Source organism: Cyanistes caeruleus, chromosome 3 (assembly GCF_971803275.1).
Source record: "Cyanistes caeruleus chromosome 3, bCyaCae1.hap1.1, whole genome shotgun sequence".
NCBI lineage: Eukaryota > Metazoa > Chordata > Aves > Passeriformes > Paridae > Cyanistes > Cyanistes caeruleus.
In genome coordinates, this window is record NC_141703.1 from 40066291 (window position 1) to 40084623 (window position 18333).

General features: G+C 41.0%; 1 protein-coding gene across 1 annotated transcript in view; it reads right to left on the reverse strand.

Moving 5' to 3' along the window:
- Positions 1-16666, reverse strand: part of RAP2A (RAP2A, member of RAS oncogene family) — a 30969-nt gene extending 14303 nt beyond the window's left edge. The window contains exon 1 of the mRNA XM_086880850.1: positions 16292-16666. Within this exon, the coding sequence (XP_086736976.1) occupies positions 16292-16605 (314 nt within the window). The 5' untranslated portion in view covers positions 16606-16666. The remainder of the gene's footprint in view (positions 1-16291) is intronic.
- Between the last annotated feature and the right edge of the window lie 1667 nt (positions 16667-18333).

An 18333-nucleotide genomic window follows, 5' to 3' on the forward strand; every position in this document is an offset into this window, starting at 1 on the left:
AGATAGACATATATCTTAGAATTCTGAAAGCAAGATGAACTAACTAGATTTTGCAGAATTAACTAAAGCTCAAGCATAAGTTAATGACAACTTCAAACTCTTTATCCTTGTTTATTTAAACTATAAAAAGTGAAACTTTTTAGTGGATACATAAAGTAAAAATAGCAAAAAATAGTGAAATGCATATGCATCTTAAAAGGACCAGAAGACTATAGTCCTCTAAAGTATTAGTTCACTCTTCAAAGCCAACACACTTTTATATTACTTTAACCAAGTTATAATCACTGATAAAAATTCCACTGCAAAACTTGTTTAAACTATTCTAATAGGATTTTCTCTAGCCCATTAAAATCACACTTTTACAGACTTCAAGAATAGGCCCAACAATTAATTCAAAACCTTCTTAGTAGCATCACCCGCTTCCAAAGGATTAAAGTTCAGGAACAACCGTGTTGTCCTGTCCAGTCAGAACCACAGGGAGAGAAACAGTTTCTCTTGCATCTTCAGGTAGGAACCTTTTACTCCAGAAAGTCTGTGCTCCTGACTTTTGATACTACCCAGATCTGGCCCCTGAAATGCAGGCCTAGGCCACAAAATTCATCTCTGATAATCTGACTGCCATGATCTAGTCTGCAGGATAGAGCATTACATACTGATGCAAACAACAGTTCCACAGAGGTTTCAATTTATTTGCTTTTTAAAGAATGTGACTGTTTGCAATGAACTGAGCTGGTCACTGAAACTTAAGAAAAAGTAAAAAAATACAACAGGGTTAATTGGCAAACAACCTAGCCTGAACTTCTGCTCTCTCATCAGTCCCCATGTAGAAGCTAAGGCAGGTAGATACCAGTTTTTATGATACTGCATAGCCTGAAAAGAATTTGTGTGTCTAGTTCAAGCAGAGACTTTCGTTGCCCTAGAAACTAAAGAAGAATACAGCTTAATGTCCCTCAAGCTAATAAAAACATCCTACAATGCACATAAAAAAACTTTGCAAAAAATGCTCTGTTGAGACAGATTTTCCTCACAATGGCACAATTAGGGTACAACTCTGGATATTTTTCAGAAGATGGACTATTTTACAGAAACTCCAAGCAAGTGACCACACTGATACAGTGAACCAATACAGGACAAAACAGTATAAATGCTTTTCTCTTTGACTGCAGAGACAGTATTCTTATTTCATGTCCTTTCAACCATAATCAAATCCTCCTCTACCAACAAAGAAAAAAATCCAAGGCCTTGACTACCATGAGCAGATGCTCTGAAAGCCTCTTCCTCCTGCCAAGTTTCTACCAGAATATTTTATTTTCAACTTGGTAAGCAGAACCTTTCTGCCATGACTTCAGAAAATTGGTGGCCCTTATCTTACAGAACAATTTATCTAATTACCATATGCCTTCTACAAATAATTGGAATGTTAGAATAAACAGAGCACCAAGATTTTATTCTCCACAGATTTAAGAAGTCACCTCTATCTTCAATACCTCAACCTTCTAACTCCAGAAAATTTATTCAAAAATCTTTTATATCATTTTAAGTGAAACTGTTTCTATATCTAAAGATGAACAGACCAAAACAAGAGCTTCAGAACTGTCAGGATTTTCGATCGTTATTTGTTTGTCCTTATTAAAACAAATTTTGATTCATCTTCCAATACAAAATACTGCCTCCCAACATACTACCTCTAAGTGGAATGGAGAATATAGAGAATAATTTCCTGATAACCTCCCTTCTATCTTGAGCATAAATTTCAGAAATAATTTTCTTAGGAGATTTTTTCATTCTTGGGTACCAATTCAATGGGTACCAATTAAAGAAAAGTAAGACTACTTCATTCTGAATCAGTGTTGTGAATATAATCCATTTGAATATTCAGAAATTTCTTAGTAAGAACTTTTTTAAATGCAGGGTATCTAGTAAAACAGTAAAATCTAAACATTTTACTTTTCCTCACATACATGGATGTGTGTGTGTGTATATCTCAAATCTAATATTTGATTAACTATCAAAATGAAGCCAGCTAGAATGAGGGACTCAGATATACTCATCATCTCAGATGTCGAGCTATTTATATTTTAACTACTGTATAAATGTTAATTTCCTTGGGTCTAGGCTAGGTTATAAAAAGCTCCTCTTTCCCAGAAGAGTTTTACTAACCTGTCTGACAGCCATTTTATTGTCCACGAAGATGCTCTGTGGCAGCCAGTCAACCCTGCGGACCGTTTCACCTGGTACCTGTTAACCCTACACCTGCAAGATAGACCCTGGGACTCCACCACCACCACCACCACACCTCTGGGGATGTGGGCACCGGGCTGCGTTGGCCGTGCCAAGGCTGTGTCAGCAGCGGCAGGGCCAGAGCCCAAGGCTCCGTCTGTCAGCATCCCTTGGGAAGGGAGCGGCTCTGTGCTGGCGTTGCGCCGGTGGCCGTGTGCCGGCCGATGGCCGGTGTCACCCAGCAAGACGGGGACAACGGGCCTTGCTTGCTGACAGAAAGAGCAACCCGTGGAAACACAACAAAATCAGTGCCTACATCTTGTACTGACTTTTTATTTTTTTTTTTCAGAGAGAGAAAACACAAGACAGGCCAATTTAAGAAACTTCTTTAAAATGCTGGGAATTCCTGCATGGATACCAATTTTAATATTGCTCAAATTAGGTATGAGACAAACAATGTGGCTTTACATTGGTTTAAACAAACTTGTTCAGAAGTAATTCAGTAAAGAATTTCCACATGTAGGCAAAGCCGATTTTAAATTATTTTAATCAGAAGATGACTGTAGAACCTGACAGAATTCATATATTATTTTTTCCCTTTTATCCTGAGTTCTGACCACAGATGGTTAAAAGACTAAAAATCTCTTGTGTACATATATGCATATATTTATGTGTATGTTCTACATACACATACATTTTAACTGTCTCTTTTCCTGAGCAAAGTTAATTAAAAAAAACCCAAACAAATATGTACTTTATTTTATTCTAAGAAACAAAATATTACCCCAATATTTACATGTGTTTTTATCACATTTTAGGTACAGAAAGGACAGTAATCTGTACACTTAACCCTCAAAAGTAACAGTAAGAAAATATTTGAAAAATATTGAAATATTTGAAAAAGGTTTTTAAGAAAGAGATTATGTTTAAAGGTACTGTACATACACCCCAGTGTCCATTACACTTTCTTCATTGAATCACCAATTAGTAACTAGAATTTCCTGAAAATAGTTCACTAATTATTTTTTCCACATTAAGTTGTCCTATTCAGAAAGGCCATTCCAATTAATCTGAAGGTGTGTGCGGAGGTGTGAAGTCCAGACTGTTCCCAGTCCTTTTAATCTAACCACATTTCTTGCTGACAGACAGAAAGTCTTTCAAAGCAAGCGTTTTGATCATCTCTTGGAGAAGAATGTAAACTTCAATTACCAGTCTAATTATCCCAGCTAGGAAGGCAATACAATTTCTTAATTGTAGAGTAATGATGGACTTTCAAGGTGCGCCTTCTCAGCCTTCATCCAAGGCTGAGCTTTCCATTGTCCCTCTCTGGCAGATGAAGCTACCATGATGGCAGTCACTATTTCTGACTAAAAACCATCTGGAGGAGAATTCAACATCCACCATGTTATGTGATTTCACACCTTAAGGTTATTTGTTTTCTTTTTTGAATATACTTGTCTCACTTAAAAAAAGGATACTTTTATCTTTTTTTGTTATAAATTTTTCCCAAATATAGTTCATGGGAACAAAATAGAAAAGGCTGTATCCTGCAAGAAATTGCAGCAATTATAATGAATAACCAACTTTTTGAGAAGCCATGGAAAGAAAATATTTTCTTTTTTCAAAAATCAAACTTCTTTCCTCTGTAAAGCCTACAATGCAGCAACTCTTCCTAGAAGTGAAAACTTTTTAAACACAGGGATGTTTCTCCAATGTGTCCCTATCAAGCCTAGGGACACATTAGCAAGCCCTACAATTCATAGCACCCTCCTTCCCTCTTCCTTGCATTCCAGAGCAACTTGGACATTTTAAGTTCAATCATTCTGATGGCAGCTTTCTGCATATTTTGTTTTCCTTTTCATAACAGGGTTACGTTGTAAACTTTGGCAGGTAAAACCTGAATTGCATGAATTTGTTCAAAAAGTTACTAAAGTACCTAAGACAAAGCAGTCTGGATAAACCATCTTTCCTCCACCAAGCTACCATGATGTTTATCTTCAGCTTCTTGTGATACAATTTTTAGAGATAAAGGTCCTTTGAACATGTCTGCTACAGTTTAATCTTGTGATGGAGGGTTCATATCGTCTGCAAGCGCCCATCAGTTCCTTCCCTCGAGAAAGGGCCCTGTTCCCTGTTAAATGTTCACATGTCCTGTCCACAAACCACCACTGCAGCCCAGTAGCTGAGCTCTTGGCAATTACAGGTGTAACCAACAGTCATAATCAAGAAGATGAAAAGAACAGTAGCTCCAGTCCATCAGGAGCCTATCCAAGGACTGCATTTGGTCACCACGGCTCTCGAAAACCACCTTCACACAGATAAGGAGCAAGTCTTCCAATTACATGCTCAGTGCAGGATCTGGGGCAAAAGGCCTGGTAGCAGCAAGACCGTAAAAACTGGAACTCAGAGTGGTAAGAGGAACAGCATTCCTTGCCAACAGTTGTTAACAGACTCATCTGATGGGTAGCAAGTATCTGATTATGGTTGCTATGAAATCTGGTTACAAGAGAACATTAGAAATAAAAGAGTTACAAGAAGTTTGACTAAAAACTGCTAGATAGCAAAAAAGACTCAGAAATTTGCAGCAACTGCATAATAAGACAGCAATACTTTGTTAAGTAACAGAGGTTACAAAATCCCAGATGGAACAACTACATCCTGCATGATGTCAGACTAAAGGTGAGACTATTAGATATCCATTCATGCAGTTCAGGCAAAATTATCAGCTGATTCATTATGTTATCTTTAAAGGCAGCAGAGGAGTCTTAAACCCCGCTCCCATCAAAACATAACCACACATGCACCACACCAACAGGCAGCCTGGCTTCCCCCCAGTTTTAATGATTTTTGGGAATATTTGGATTGAGTGAAATTCTAGAATGTGCCATCATGACTAAATTTTCTAGAACATCAAGGACCAAGGAGCACAAGGCTACTGGTTCTCTCACATGGCCAGCCTATACCAACTACTGGAAAAACAGATGTCGTGAAAAGAGACTGCTGAGCATCTGCAGCTTCTTATGTGAAATGAGGCAGCAGACAACCAAACTAAGAGACAGGCAGAAGAGACACCTAATCAAGGCAAACTAATCAAATTTCTTCCTGTTTGATACTTAACATTAAAACTCTATGGACTCTTAACAGGCTATCCTGGTATCATCTTTTTCTCCAATTTCTTTCTAGGAAAGAGTCTATCCCTGCTCAGACAACTATTTGTATAAGGATAGGCATCTAAGCAGATTCCACTCCAAATAAAATTTTATAATCAGCAATATAATAAAAGCTGTGCACAGAACTCCTTCTAGAGAAGGAAGGCATCTGAATTACAAGACTTGTTAAGTATATGCTGTGGATGATTTGATCATCAAGCCTGTGGCCTACTCCATATTCTGTACTAAAAAGGTTATATAAAGGCATTCAGAAACTCACTGCTCAAAACATACAGAATTAAACACTTGTGAAAAAGGAGATAGAGAGATTAACTCATTCTGATGGCAAGTATTTTTGGGTCTGAAAACAAAACTGAGATAGATAAATATACTGGGACTCTGGAAGCTTTTAGTGGCCCATGACCAAGAGACTGCCCCACAAAATTTCTCCCTCCCCACTTAATTTCTTGAAAAGCTGCACCCACCCAAAGTTTTTGTCAAAACAAGGTATTTGTCTGAGGGCCTACAGCTGTGCAAGCCCAGCTGAGCCACATACTGGAACCCAAACAGGGTCACACACCTAAGGTCTCTGCAAACTTATGCAAGCAGCCAAATCCCTCAAGAGGCCTAATTCACTAAACATTGCTCACTGAGTCTACTAAAACAACAATAGTAAGATATTCAACACATCCACAACAGATACCACTTCCACAGAAAGCCCTGGGAATAAAAGCAAGTGGTGTCAATGCCCTTTCTCACATTTAACATAGCACAGTGATTACAACCCTGATCAATAAAGTGACAGACCCGCACCACACACCTCCTTTAGTCACAGGAGTGTCACATCTTTTCCCAGAAGATTGTTCTACCCACTAAACTACAAGAGAGGTTTAGAAAATACTCTTCAATTTTTTTTGTTGAAGATGTACCACTATGAAGGTAAGTACAAGCACGTGAAGGCAAATTCACAAATTCCAAGGGAACAGCAGAAGAAGATTGGATATACGAAATAAAGAAAGGTACCAGGACTGGTACTCAGTGATTTCTCAGGGCTGCTTATTCTCTTTAGATTAGGAAGTCACTTCAAAAATGCAAAATTGATATCCCATGTATTTAATGATCACCAGAAGACTCCTCTAGTCCAGCTGACCATAATTATTTCAGGAAAGGTCAGCTGTTGCTTCATGATGACATACTGACTTCCATTTATCTCCCATTCTTTTTAAGTGTTTTGACCTGTGGCCAAGCCTGTTTCTCAAGAGAAAAGATTCTGCATATATGACTTGGTAGTTTGAGCGGTTTTCTGCAACAGTATTATACACCTTAGAGCAAAGCAGATTCCTAAGAAAATGACCCAAAATCACTTAGTGGTTTGTTGTTTTTTTTTTTTTTTCCCTGTAAGGCTCAGGTCTCATTTATTTCTAAATGAAATGCATAAAAAGAGAAGGTTAGCACTGGGGAAAAATATATTTTAAAAAAGCATCTGTTCCAGAGCACTGCATGTTCAGAAGATTAATGCCAGGAGTGCCTGCTTGCATCCTGCACATTTGGTACAATAACAAAACCATCTTCTCCTACCTCCAAAGCCTCCATGCATCCTGAGGAGCTCGTCTGTTAAGATTTAAGTGGTACCACACTGACAACGCCCACTCCCCTCACTCCAAACCTAACACCACACCCAAAGGGAAGAAAGCAATTGGAGAATTCATTCCACATATCACTTGGACTTTGACAGTGGACTGCAGCAGCCGTAACCCAGCAGAAGGTGACTCATTCTTCTCTTTTCTAGGCATTGTAGGGAGTGACCTGCATGTCAGCTACCAAGAATCTAATTGCATCTGAGACTAACAGAGCATATGCCTTCTTTAAGCACCGAGATGGAGAGCCTGGTTTAAGTGGAGACTGAAAAACACTCAGACCAGTTAGATTTTTTGCTTTGTGGGGTTAGAGGGGTATGAAAGGCATCTGATAAAATCCTCCAGAAGAAACAGTTCAACGTGATCATCTTCTGCCCTCCAAATTATTAAAAAACCCCAATCTGAATCCCTGAAGCTAAAAAACCCCACAACTAAACCACAAAACACCACTGTGTGACACGTCTTCGGCAGAAGAGGGGCAAATTCTAAACCTGGAGACTACTACTAGAAAAACCTATTAATACATCAAGTTCTTTTGGCAGTAGAAAGTAATCCACAGACTGAAAACATACCTTCCTAAAAACATGTATTTACAAGTAGCAGTACACAAATTAGGACTGATGTCACAGTTCAAAAAAATACACTTGTTCAGCATCCTGCATCATTAATTACAGAGGTGGGTGAAAAAAAAAAAAAAAAAAAAAAACCCACAAATTTTTTTTTCCCACTCATTTATAAATTCTGGGAAAAATGGTATAAACCCCAAATATTTTGTCATCATTGTTTAGTTCTAGCAAAATCAAGGTGTTTATAAAATTTATAAACTAGATTAAAAACATAATAAGGACATTTCAAAAGAAAAATAGTTATTGAGGAGAGAATTTATGCCTTTCTCTATTGATCTTATAAAATTCACATATTTTTGAAAAGACAGAAGCCTTCCAATTATTTTATAAAACGTTTCAAGTAAGATTTTGTACAGCAGTTTAGAAGATGTTACAGCAATGCTGGAAACTGTAACCAGATCTAATCAGATCAAGTAGGTTGATCAGTCCTGGCTTATAGTCTTTACTGTAAATTGTATTAGGACTAAGAGGGCAAACAATTCAAACATTCTCCTATGAAAACTTGCTCATAATTCAGCAGACATGCATATAGGCTAGCAGTGACCTATTTGGCTACTTCTTGAAAGCATCCTTTCTTGCAATTAATCAGAAATCCAGGATCAAAGCTCTTCACAACACTCAGAGCACTTAAGTTCAGTGCCTTATCCAATTCATTTCCAGTTCAAATTAAATTGTAACTGAGTTGAAACTCACATGGGAATCTCAAACACTATTAATCTTTTAGTTAAGGTGGCTACCTGTAAACCAGAACAATGGAAGTCCCCAAACCATTCTATAAAGTAAGAACTGTATTTTATTTTACTAGAGACCACTACCCTATACTACTACATCCTAATATTTTAAAAATGCTTTAATGTCTTCCTCATCACCATGACTTTTACAGAAGATAATATTTTTAAAATTGTTAAAGCTTTATCTACAAGACACAAGTGATATTTCAAAACAAACTAATCTACTCTAAAAACATTCCTTTTTAATTGTCCTTCACCTGATATTTCACCCAGTCTAGGGCTAACCAAGACAAGAATTAAAATACTGTTACTACTGCATTTTTGAAGAGTATAGCATCCAACTAATTGAGTGAGTCCCATGATATTAATGTTGAGAAAGGATAACGTGCTCATAACACACCTTTAATTCTCTTGTCTAGACTAAGGATTTAAGACAACACAGCTGCCAAAATGCATCCAATGCATTGACAAAGAAAGTGTTCCAGTTGCACTCATCATTGTAAACTGTACCTAGACTACAGTGTTTGCCTTAGTGCAGCAAAAACTGAATACTAGTTCTGTACTGGAAACTTCTGGAAAACAAACCCAGAACAGAACAAAACAAACCCAACCCCCCCCCCCCCCACCCAGAGCAGAAGCAAGCTAATGAATAAAGAGCCCATAGAAGCAGATAGCTACAGTTCTTGTTACCTTAAAATCTTTATACAAGTCACTACGTGCCAGGATAATTCAGCACTGCAGTCCCAATTGCTTCCCTATTCTCTCTCAAAATGTGTTATCATCACATACCACCTACACAATTTACAAGGAGGAAAAAAAATTATTTGAGCAATACTTGTAATGTTCCAGAAATTAAATAACCAGTAGCCCCAATTTTTCTTAGGTATAAGAAATAAAAATCTCACATTCAATTATTAAGAAGAAAACTAGAAAAGAAATTTAATGGAAGGATTTGATAATTTTTTTTGGGAGATCCACCCACTCAGATATTTCACATTTTCATTTAAAAACTTACAACAGCCAAAGAATGTCTATTTTTGAAATTTTGTTCTAAAAAGTATGCCTGATAACATAAGAGGTTTAACTGAACAGTGTTACCCAGAATGCTTCATGTTCAACCAAAGAATGAAACATATTTCTATCCACACACTATCCAACTGAAGAATTATTTTGAAAGAAAATATTAAACTTACTGCCAACTGTGTTGGCTGTAAAAAACAGTATATAAAGAATTACTGTCCTCTCAGCAAAAAAGAAATTCAAAGGCAAAACTAGAAATTCTAATGAGCAATGATTTTTTAAAATAAAATTTTCCAAATACTCAAAAATCTGTGTCAAAACAGCCTAACGAAGAGCAAGAGAGAGAACATTCAACCCCAAGCATTAATGCCATATTACTGAACTAAGTTATGAAAGCAATTGAAGTCATGGTTATATTTGGTCTTTAACACATTAAATAGCATTTTTACAACACAGACACAATCAAGCAATACTGCACAACCAAAAACAAATTTAAGAAGTCTTGCCACATACTGTTCTACTATTCAATCATTGTAGCTACCCAAAAATTATCCACACATCTCTACAACAACATAAGCTACAGCAGGAATTAAGACCCAAACCCAGAAGATGATGCTAAGGAATATAGACATCATTAAGGGAAAAATAAAGCAAAAAAAAAAAAAAGAAAAAAGCACTATATTCTATACTAGCACAATCTAAACTAAACACGCATACAAAAGGAGCTTGCCTACCTGGCTTTTTCAATATAAGTCCAAAGAACACCTAAAAAGCAGGAGGGGATAAAAAATATTTTTATTCAGTGTTCGTATATGAAAACTATCATGTCACTTTACCTTACAGAGAAAAATAAGTAAAACTTGGGAAGGAATACCTATAAAATTATCTGGACTAGGCCATGGGGGTGGTAGGGAACAGGGAAACAGCCAAAAAAACCCCAACACACCAACACATTAGAACACTGATTATAAGCATTGTCTCCAATGTTCACATTTTCCACTGAAAGAAATTCAAAGTAATATGGATATTTCAGACCATCAAGAATGTGAGAGTGGGAGAGTGTAGGGGGGAAGAGTCAAGAGAACTCTGCAAATATGTAATTAAATGCGAAAGTTACTGCAGAAAAACGTTAAAGGTTATATGTTCTGAAGATGCATGAGGACTTTGAAATATCTGAGTTTAAGACTAAGCCAAACAACTCTAAAATAATCTTCTAAAGCTTAAAATTGCACATTGTCAGAGACATTTTTTAAAGGATTGTCTGTATATGACTTGTGGGAACCTATAATTTTACCTGACAGAATTAGTTCATTAATTTCAAATTAAAACAAAGGTAGATTCACACAGACACAAAATTAATCTAAACTCTATACAATGCTTCTTTTGGTCTCTAAAGTTACTTTAAAAACACAGGAGCACAAATCTGAGTTGTACTCTTTCTATCACAGACACTTCCTAGAGGACAGTCTACCTATCAGTTCCCCAATGAAACACAAGAGATAGCCAGTGATGAAGGTTCTGATATTATATACAGTGAGTCAGTTAGGTCTGACTGACTTCTTCTGTCTACCACTCCTTTGTATCTCTGCAGCTGCTTAAAGTATTTACATTTTGTTCTTACAAATCAATGAGGCTCTTGAGAAGCAGCTATCCATAGGTGTCTCTTAACTAAGAAAAAAAAAAAAAAAAAAGGGAAAAGGGAGGCCAGTAGAGTTCTTCTATTGTACTTAAATACATATAAATGCTTGCTGATATTTAGAATCTGTTAATCTGTTCTTCCAATGAAGTCCTAAATTTCACCAATTTCACCTGATGGGTGCTCAAGAGTGGCTGGCAGCTTGACCAAGGGGAGAATGGGGGCCGTGCTTTTTACCCACGCTGCCTTTTTATACCTGAAGATGAGTACTCAGAACAATCCATTATATTAAGATTATTGCAAGAAAAAGAATTCTTGCTAAAAAAGATTTAAGGATTTCAGTGAGTGCTTATTTCTGCCATCTCTACACAGCTAGCACCTACGAAAATCCCTAGACATTTGTCAAGCTTTGCATACAGTACACCTCGGAAGAAACTGGATTTTCCATATTTCGCCTATACCAAACACTTCAGTGTTTCTTCCTAAAAGGCTGCAGCCATGTTTGTGGTTGAAGGTGTTATGAAGAATTGTTTATGTTGAAGTGCTTATGAAGTCTTTAATTACTTCTCAAAAGTAGAAAAAAAAATTCTGAAAATAAGGATGCAACATACATAGAATTTCAGAAAACTGAAAAATTCAACCTTGTTTAAAGAGGTCTTATGTTCTTGGAATAAAAAACATACTTTGATCTCATAGTATTCAGAAAGCAGTATTTTCAACTAGACTTTTGAGCAATTTGTAATTTCAAATACAGTTTTCCAGACTTAATCACCATTAAGTCACTAAATACATCAATTATCATTGACTGAAGATGCTGATTTCACAATTAATAAATTTAAATAATTACATCTCTCATATGTTTTAAATTGCTACAAGGAATCCCTAGACTGGGAGGCAAATTTTCATCCTGATCATAAACCACAGCTACAAAGAATACTGTCCACTCAAAGACACATTTCTGTGATATTACATAGAGATATATAATTTAGTCTGCATCTTCAGCCAATCTAAATAACATACATTTTCTAGTATTTTTTTTCCAGAGAAAAAAGCATTAGATTAATGAAAAGGAAGGTTTTTTTCACTACTTTGAATAAAATAGCACTTTTGAGAAATTCTTTAAGTAGGCTCAGTTAGTCTCTAAAATATGAACGCAACAGTCCTGTACTTAAAGCACAGATCAGACATCTAGAGAAATTACTGCAAGTGAAGAACTCTGAATTAACTTTGAGTTCATACTTATTTCTAGTCTCTAGTTTTCTGCTTGAATAGAAATAATAACACTTTCCTATTTAATGGGGTACAACTAAAAAAAAATACTATAAAAACGCCTGTAGAATAGATTGAGAAATTACACTACTAAAGGCTAAGCAAGCACCTAGAATTGAAATCCAGTGAGTTTTGAACATATCTTCATAATAGAAAAACACTGACAGTCATATTAAAAATTAAAATTCAGTATTTGGCAAATACCAGCAGATTCTCTTTAGAAAGTTTTCTAATCACACAAACAGACAAACACAAAAGCGTTAGAAGACACCCAAGTCCTTTTTCCACAAAAATAAAACTTACACTACCTAATCTTCATACTCACTAATTACTTCTAAACCTTGACATCTAACTGGGGTGTACCACTTCCAATCTGTTCTTTGACAGCTTCTCTTCTTCCTTCACTGCAGACCTTCGTTGGCATGGGCCCACTCATCCAATTTAGCCCTGCTCTGACAAATAGAAGGTTTCTCCAGAAAACGGCTCATTCTGGAAGTATGGCAAGTTCTGTCAGCAGCATAAATAAGTCAATTCTTTGCTGCCAAACCCATAAATCCAAGGAAGAAGGCCCCAGTGCTGCAGCACCTACCAATGCACAGGTAATTTGTGTATTACCTCACCAGGAGGCAGTAAAGCAGCAGTTGATTCTCTTTATCCTTCTTGAATACAGAAAGTAAGTAGTCTTCAAAACTACCTTATGTACACTCCATCTTCCTAGAAGTACAAACCTTCAGCATACACAAGAATCAAGAAATGAGGCTTAATGGACCTATTTGGAACAAGCAGGGTCCAGAAACCAGTATTAGGTACCCAAACTGAGACTGGATGAAGGCATTTCAGATGAAGCATCTGGAGGAGGAAGAATGGCAGCTGTGATTTTGTCCCACCGTGATCCTTCATCCAACACTGGCAGCACTCTGCACTGCAGGAAACTCTGGTCCAGAGTACAGTGAGCACTTCTGAAACCTCTTCCTCATCCTTGGTTTAGGCAGAGCTCCTGGGGGTGCACCTCTCCATTCAGAACTGGCAGGGCTCCCTTCTGAAGGTAAAGCACCTGGACTCTAAGAAAGTTCTAAACAAAAATATTTTTTTTTTTACTTTGAAAAGAGGAATACTGTTTACATTTGAAACATTTCCCAGGAAAGAATTTTAATTACCTGTTTAAAAGCTATGGAGACATCCTCCACTCTTGATAGAGCTGTGCACCATGACTGAAAGGCTTACACACACTACACAAGGAAGCTCAACTTCATAGTTTTGCCATTAGGGGAGTTCTCTGCAAGCTGGCAAAGCTGGATTTCAGACTAAGCCTATTTATGCGCTAATATTAAATAGCCATTTAAAGAGAACAGAAACTAGAGTGGCAAGAGTGATCTCAATCTCTTCTAACCACTAAGCTTCAGAGTTAAGTGAAGGTCCACTTGTTTCCTCTCTTTCATTCACAAACATGTCATTCATTCCTCTAAGGTCACTCAGCTTCATCAGGTGGTGCGAAGGACTCGCTTAGCTTAGCTGGCCTGGTATGCGGTGGTTAGACCAGGGAAGCAGAAGACTCAAGTGTGCATCTCTTAACCCAAAGAGGGAATTTCAACTGGCTTTTCTACTTCTTGGGAGAGTAATTAAAATTACTCTCTAATTATGGTAAAACACAGGGATTCTTTCATCCGAAAAGAAAACAAAAGAGCAAGGGCAATATGTAAAATGCACAGATACCTACCAAGTTAGAGACTTGGCCAATTGGCTTTCAGATACAACTAAAGTGCAGAGATTTTCAGAACATGGTTTTGTAGCAATATAAGCATACAGCTGTCATCCAAAACCCCCAAGAAAATAGTACTACGATTATTTGTTTCTCAACATGGATTAAATACCCTTCTCCAACTACAAATTATAACTGAGAAGTCCTTGTACAAATACACATTGTATCTGTAAATATGCATTTTTCAGGTTCAACTGGTAAGAAAGATGCAAGCTTAAAACTACAGCACATTAGGTCTTACACTGCCTGCGAACCTAAGTTCCAAAACATAACACCCCCACCACAACCCACAAATGTAAATCAGGCAAGTTAACAAGTAAAAATCTGGTACCCTTGCTGAAGCTATATCCTTTTAATGCATCATATTCCTTTCAACTACAACTCAATTAAAATTATCTGGGCTTGCTAAAATTTTCAGGATTTCAGCTGCATTTAGATTACTTTGCATAAATGAAATTTCGGATTACAATGTTGCTCCCATGTCTCACAAAATATCTAACCAAAAGCCTAAAGCTGAAGTCTTGCAGGAAAAGAGCTGGCAGATGAAAAACGAGAGCAGCATTTAGACCCACTCTCAGCAGTGCTGAGTCAATGTAACTATGGAAGTACAAGTTGCTTTCTATTCTGCTTCACCTATCTACAGCTCGTCAGCTGGGGTCTGAATGCAGATGCTCCAGCGCAAGGTACAAAGCAAGCTTGCAAAAGCCTCGGATATAAATTCAGAAGCTAAATGAATTTATAGTGGCGATTAAATACAAGAAAACCAAAAGCATTTATTAATGAATAAAGTCTACCTGAACTACTTAAAGGAAAACTGTTCTTCCGTAAGGTATGTGCGAACGATAAGGATTGAAGGATACTGAAAATGTATTTTTCATAATAAATTCAACAGAACTCCATTACATTGGTCTTTAGAAATCTCCACTGAAAAAGTCAGGACACACATTAAGAAACACCCACTATGAAAAAGTTGCAAGCCTTTAAAAATAGCAGCACTTTGCCTCCTCCCTCCCCTTTCCCCTACTCACCCTCCTCCCCAATTTCAAAATACATCTTCCCCAGGCCTTGGTCTGGAATGGCAGTTTCTGTGAACAGACCATACCCGACCGTACGATTAGCCATTATTATTATTATCGTCACCTTTTACGCTCTACTCCGCATTAAGATGCAAACCCAACAGATGTGGTCCAACTAAGTTATTTACAAGGGTTTCCCTTTCAGATGTCCAAGCCAAAGCTACAACCAGTTCTGCGATATAATTACAGCCTCTCTCCACGGGCAGTCACAGACCTCTCTGTCTGCGATGATCTGGCCAGCGGCATTTTCTCATCTACGCTCTGGTTCAAGCGGTTGCTATGATTTCAAATGGTGCATCTACCCTTATTTTAGCGCGACTGGCTGCATTTCAGCCGCCGACATCTGACTGATTGATGCACATCTAAACAACGCAGCGATTATAAAAACCAACTGGCAGTGGGCACCGGTGTTTCACCACCGTGGGCTCGCTCCTAACAGAGCGGCTGGCAACGAGACCGTGGGAAATTTAAGAGAAACACCAGCATACATGAGGCCTAACACTCACAGCCGCCACTTCCACCGAGAAAGAGGCTGGCGCCCTGCACTTTTAAGAGTGGGAAGGAAGTTCATGGAAATACCTATGCAGGTATCTGAACAGGCAGATCTCTGGTCTGCCGCACGAAAGCATCCAGGTGCTTCCCCTGCACATCGGCCACAGCACGTCCACCAAGAAAGTGCACTCGAGGGCTGGCTGACCCGACACATCACCGGGAGAACTGCTTTTCCGCCCCCCCGGTCGCAGCCTCCGGCCAGGCTCTCCACCGTATTCCATACGGGAGCACCCCAAACTCCCCGCACACGCGGCTGGGGGGAGGGCGAGCGGCGGAAACCACCGGAGCCCCCGGCCCGTGCCCCCGCTCCGCCACCCCCGGCCGGCGCCCGCCCACGGGGAGCCCGGGGCTGCGGGCGCGGCTGCGGAGGGGGCGGCGGGATGGGGGGATGCCCTGCCGCCCGGGGGAGGGCGGGGGCAGGCGGGCGAGGGAAGGGAGCCGCGGGGCAGGCACCTGAGCGGGCGTGGGCAGCTCCCCGGGCCGGAGATCCGGGCACCGGGGCGGGGGAGGAGGGCACGGAGGGGGGAGCGGGAGGCCCGCAGGCCCCGCGGGGCGGGCCGGGCCGCAGGTGGGCGTCGGGCGCGGCCGCCGGAGGAGCGGCCGCCGGGCAAGTCACCTCTTGACGCGGATGATCTGGTCGCGCATGGGTCGGATGTCCTGGAAGCTCTGCTGGTTGACCAGGCTGTAGACGAGGATGAAGCCTTGCCCGTTCTTGATGTAGAGGTCCCGCATCGAGGCGAACTGCTCAGTGCCCGCCGTGTCCAGGATCTCCAGGACGGAGGGGGAGGCGTCCACCTCGATCTCCTTGCGGTAGAAGTCCTCGATGGTGGGGTCGTACTTCTCGATGAAGGTGCCGGTCACGAACTGCACCGTGAGCGCCGACTTCCCCACCCCGCCCGAGCCCAGCACCACCACCTTGTACTCGCGCATCCTCCCGCCAGCGCGGACCGCCCGCCCGACCCGCACCTGCCGACGGCCCCTCCTCACCCCCCCGCCATCGGCCGCCCCGCCCTGTGCCCGCCGCCGCAGCCGCCTCCGCTCCGCTCCCCGCCCGGCGGATGCTCCGGGCCGCCGCGGCGGCTCCTGGGCGGCGCTGCCGGCGGCGGGGCCGCGCTCACGGGCTGCGGCGCGGCCGGGGTGGGGCGGCGGCCCCGCCTCCTCCTTCCCGTGTCGCCACGGCAACAGCCAACGGGGCGGGACGGGGGAAGAAAGAGCGGGGAGGAGGGGGAGGAGGGGGAGGAGGAAAAAAAAAGAGGGCGGGCACCGCCCCGTCACGTGGCGCGGCCCCCCTTCCTGCCCCGGGCGCGGCGGCCGCACGTGATGCCGGCGGTGCCGCCGCTGCCGGCCGTGTCCCTTGCCGCGCCGCAGCCCTGCAGACACAGCGTCCCCCGGCGCCGTGCCCGGGCCGGCGCCCAGCGGGAAGGGCCAGCGGGCGGTCACGCGCGGGGGCGGGACGAGCCAATGGGAGCGCGCGCCGGGCTCCCGGTTCCGCTTCCCGGGCTGCGGGGCGGCGGCTCCGGCGCGGTAAGTTCGGGCCGCTCCCGAGCCGGCGGCTTTCCGGCCCTGCGAGACCCGCTGCTGGGTGCGAAAGTCCGTGGGGTTGATCAGATCCACGGCAGCGATCGGAGCCCTTGGGACGCGCTGCGGTCTGGGCTGTACCTGCAAGGAGGTGTTTGTTGCCAGTGGGTGTCTGCCTTCTCGTCCCCTTCTGATAGAGAGAGAGGGCCAGAAAAGGTGGTGGTACAGCTCGGGGAAAGCGCTCCGTCAAAACAGTGTGGAAAATGAAGATGACTGACGGGATGGAATTCAGAGTTCCTCCCAGGAACTGGTATCACTCCGGAAAGATGCTCACACTTGTATTTGCTTGTCTTTCTGCTATGAGACAGACTCCTTTTTTTAAATTATTTTTTTATTTTTCTCAGACATAATTGGTTGGAATTATTTGACACGGGGAATAAATTTATTTCCATTAGAGGGCTAAAGGTCGGCCAGAGCCCTTAGTCTGCTGTTCAGATGCTTTCTGAAAGTTTGGAAATGAGCCCAATCCTGGTGCTGTATTTCTTGTTGTGCTGTTTTTCCCGCTGCCTTGTCATGTCATTGTCATCTTCCCACTTCTTCGTCTGAAGTAAGGCCCAAGGTGTCAGCCTGCTTTCCTGACAAGTCCGGTTCTGCTTCCTTTTGCCTTGTTTTCATGTTTCCAAACCTCTAACAGTGGCAGATGTATTAAGGGCTTTTTGGAGCACGTTTGTCCCTGTCCGGGTCTTACAGTAAAGTGTTTGCCAAGTGCAATATTTTAAGCTTTCCAGTATCTTTAGCTTTTCTGTGTTTTTGATTTTTATTTTTTTTAATTGCAAAGCTTCAAAACAAATTTTTCTTAGTAGGATGGGGATAGCTTTGGTGCATCGAGGAGAAAGATTGTTTTCTGGCTTTTTTTAGTTCCCATGCCCAAAGCTGCCAAAGCAAACCAGAAGCCACATGTATTTGAGTGATATAAATATATCAGTACCAAAGAGGTAGACAGTTTTTTGCAGGACTGTCAGAATTCATTTGTAAATACTGCATAGCCTGGCCTAGAACTGAGTAATAGTTTCAACAAATGACCCAATTTCTGTTGGTGACTCAAGACCTTTAAGTATTAGAAATGAGCCTACAAGAATG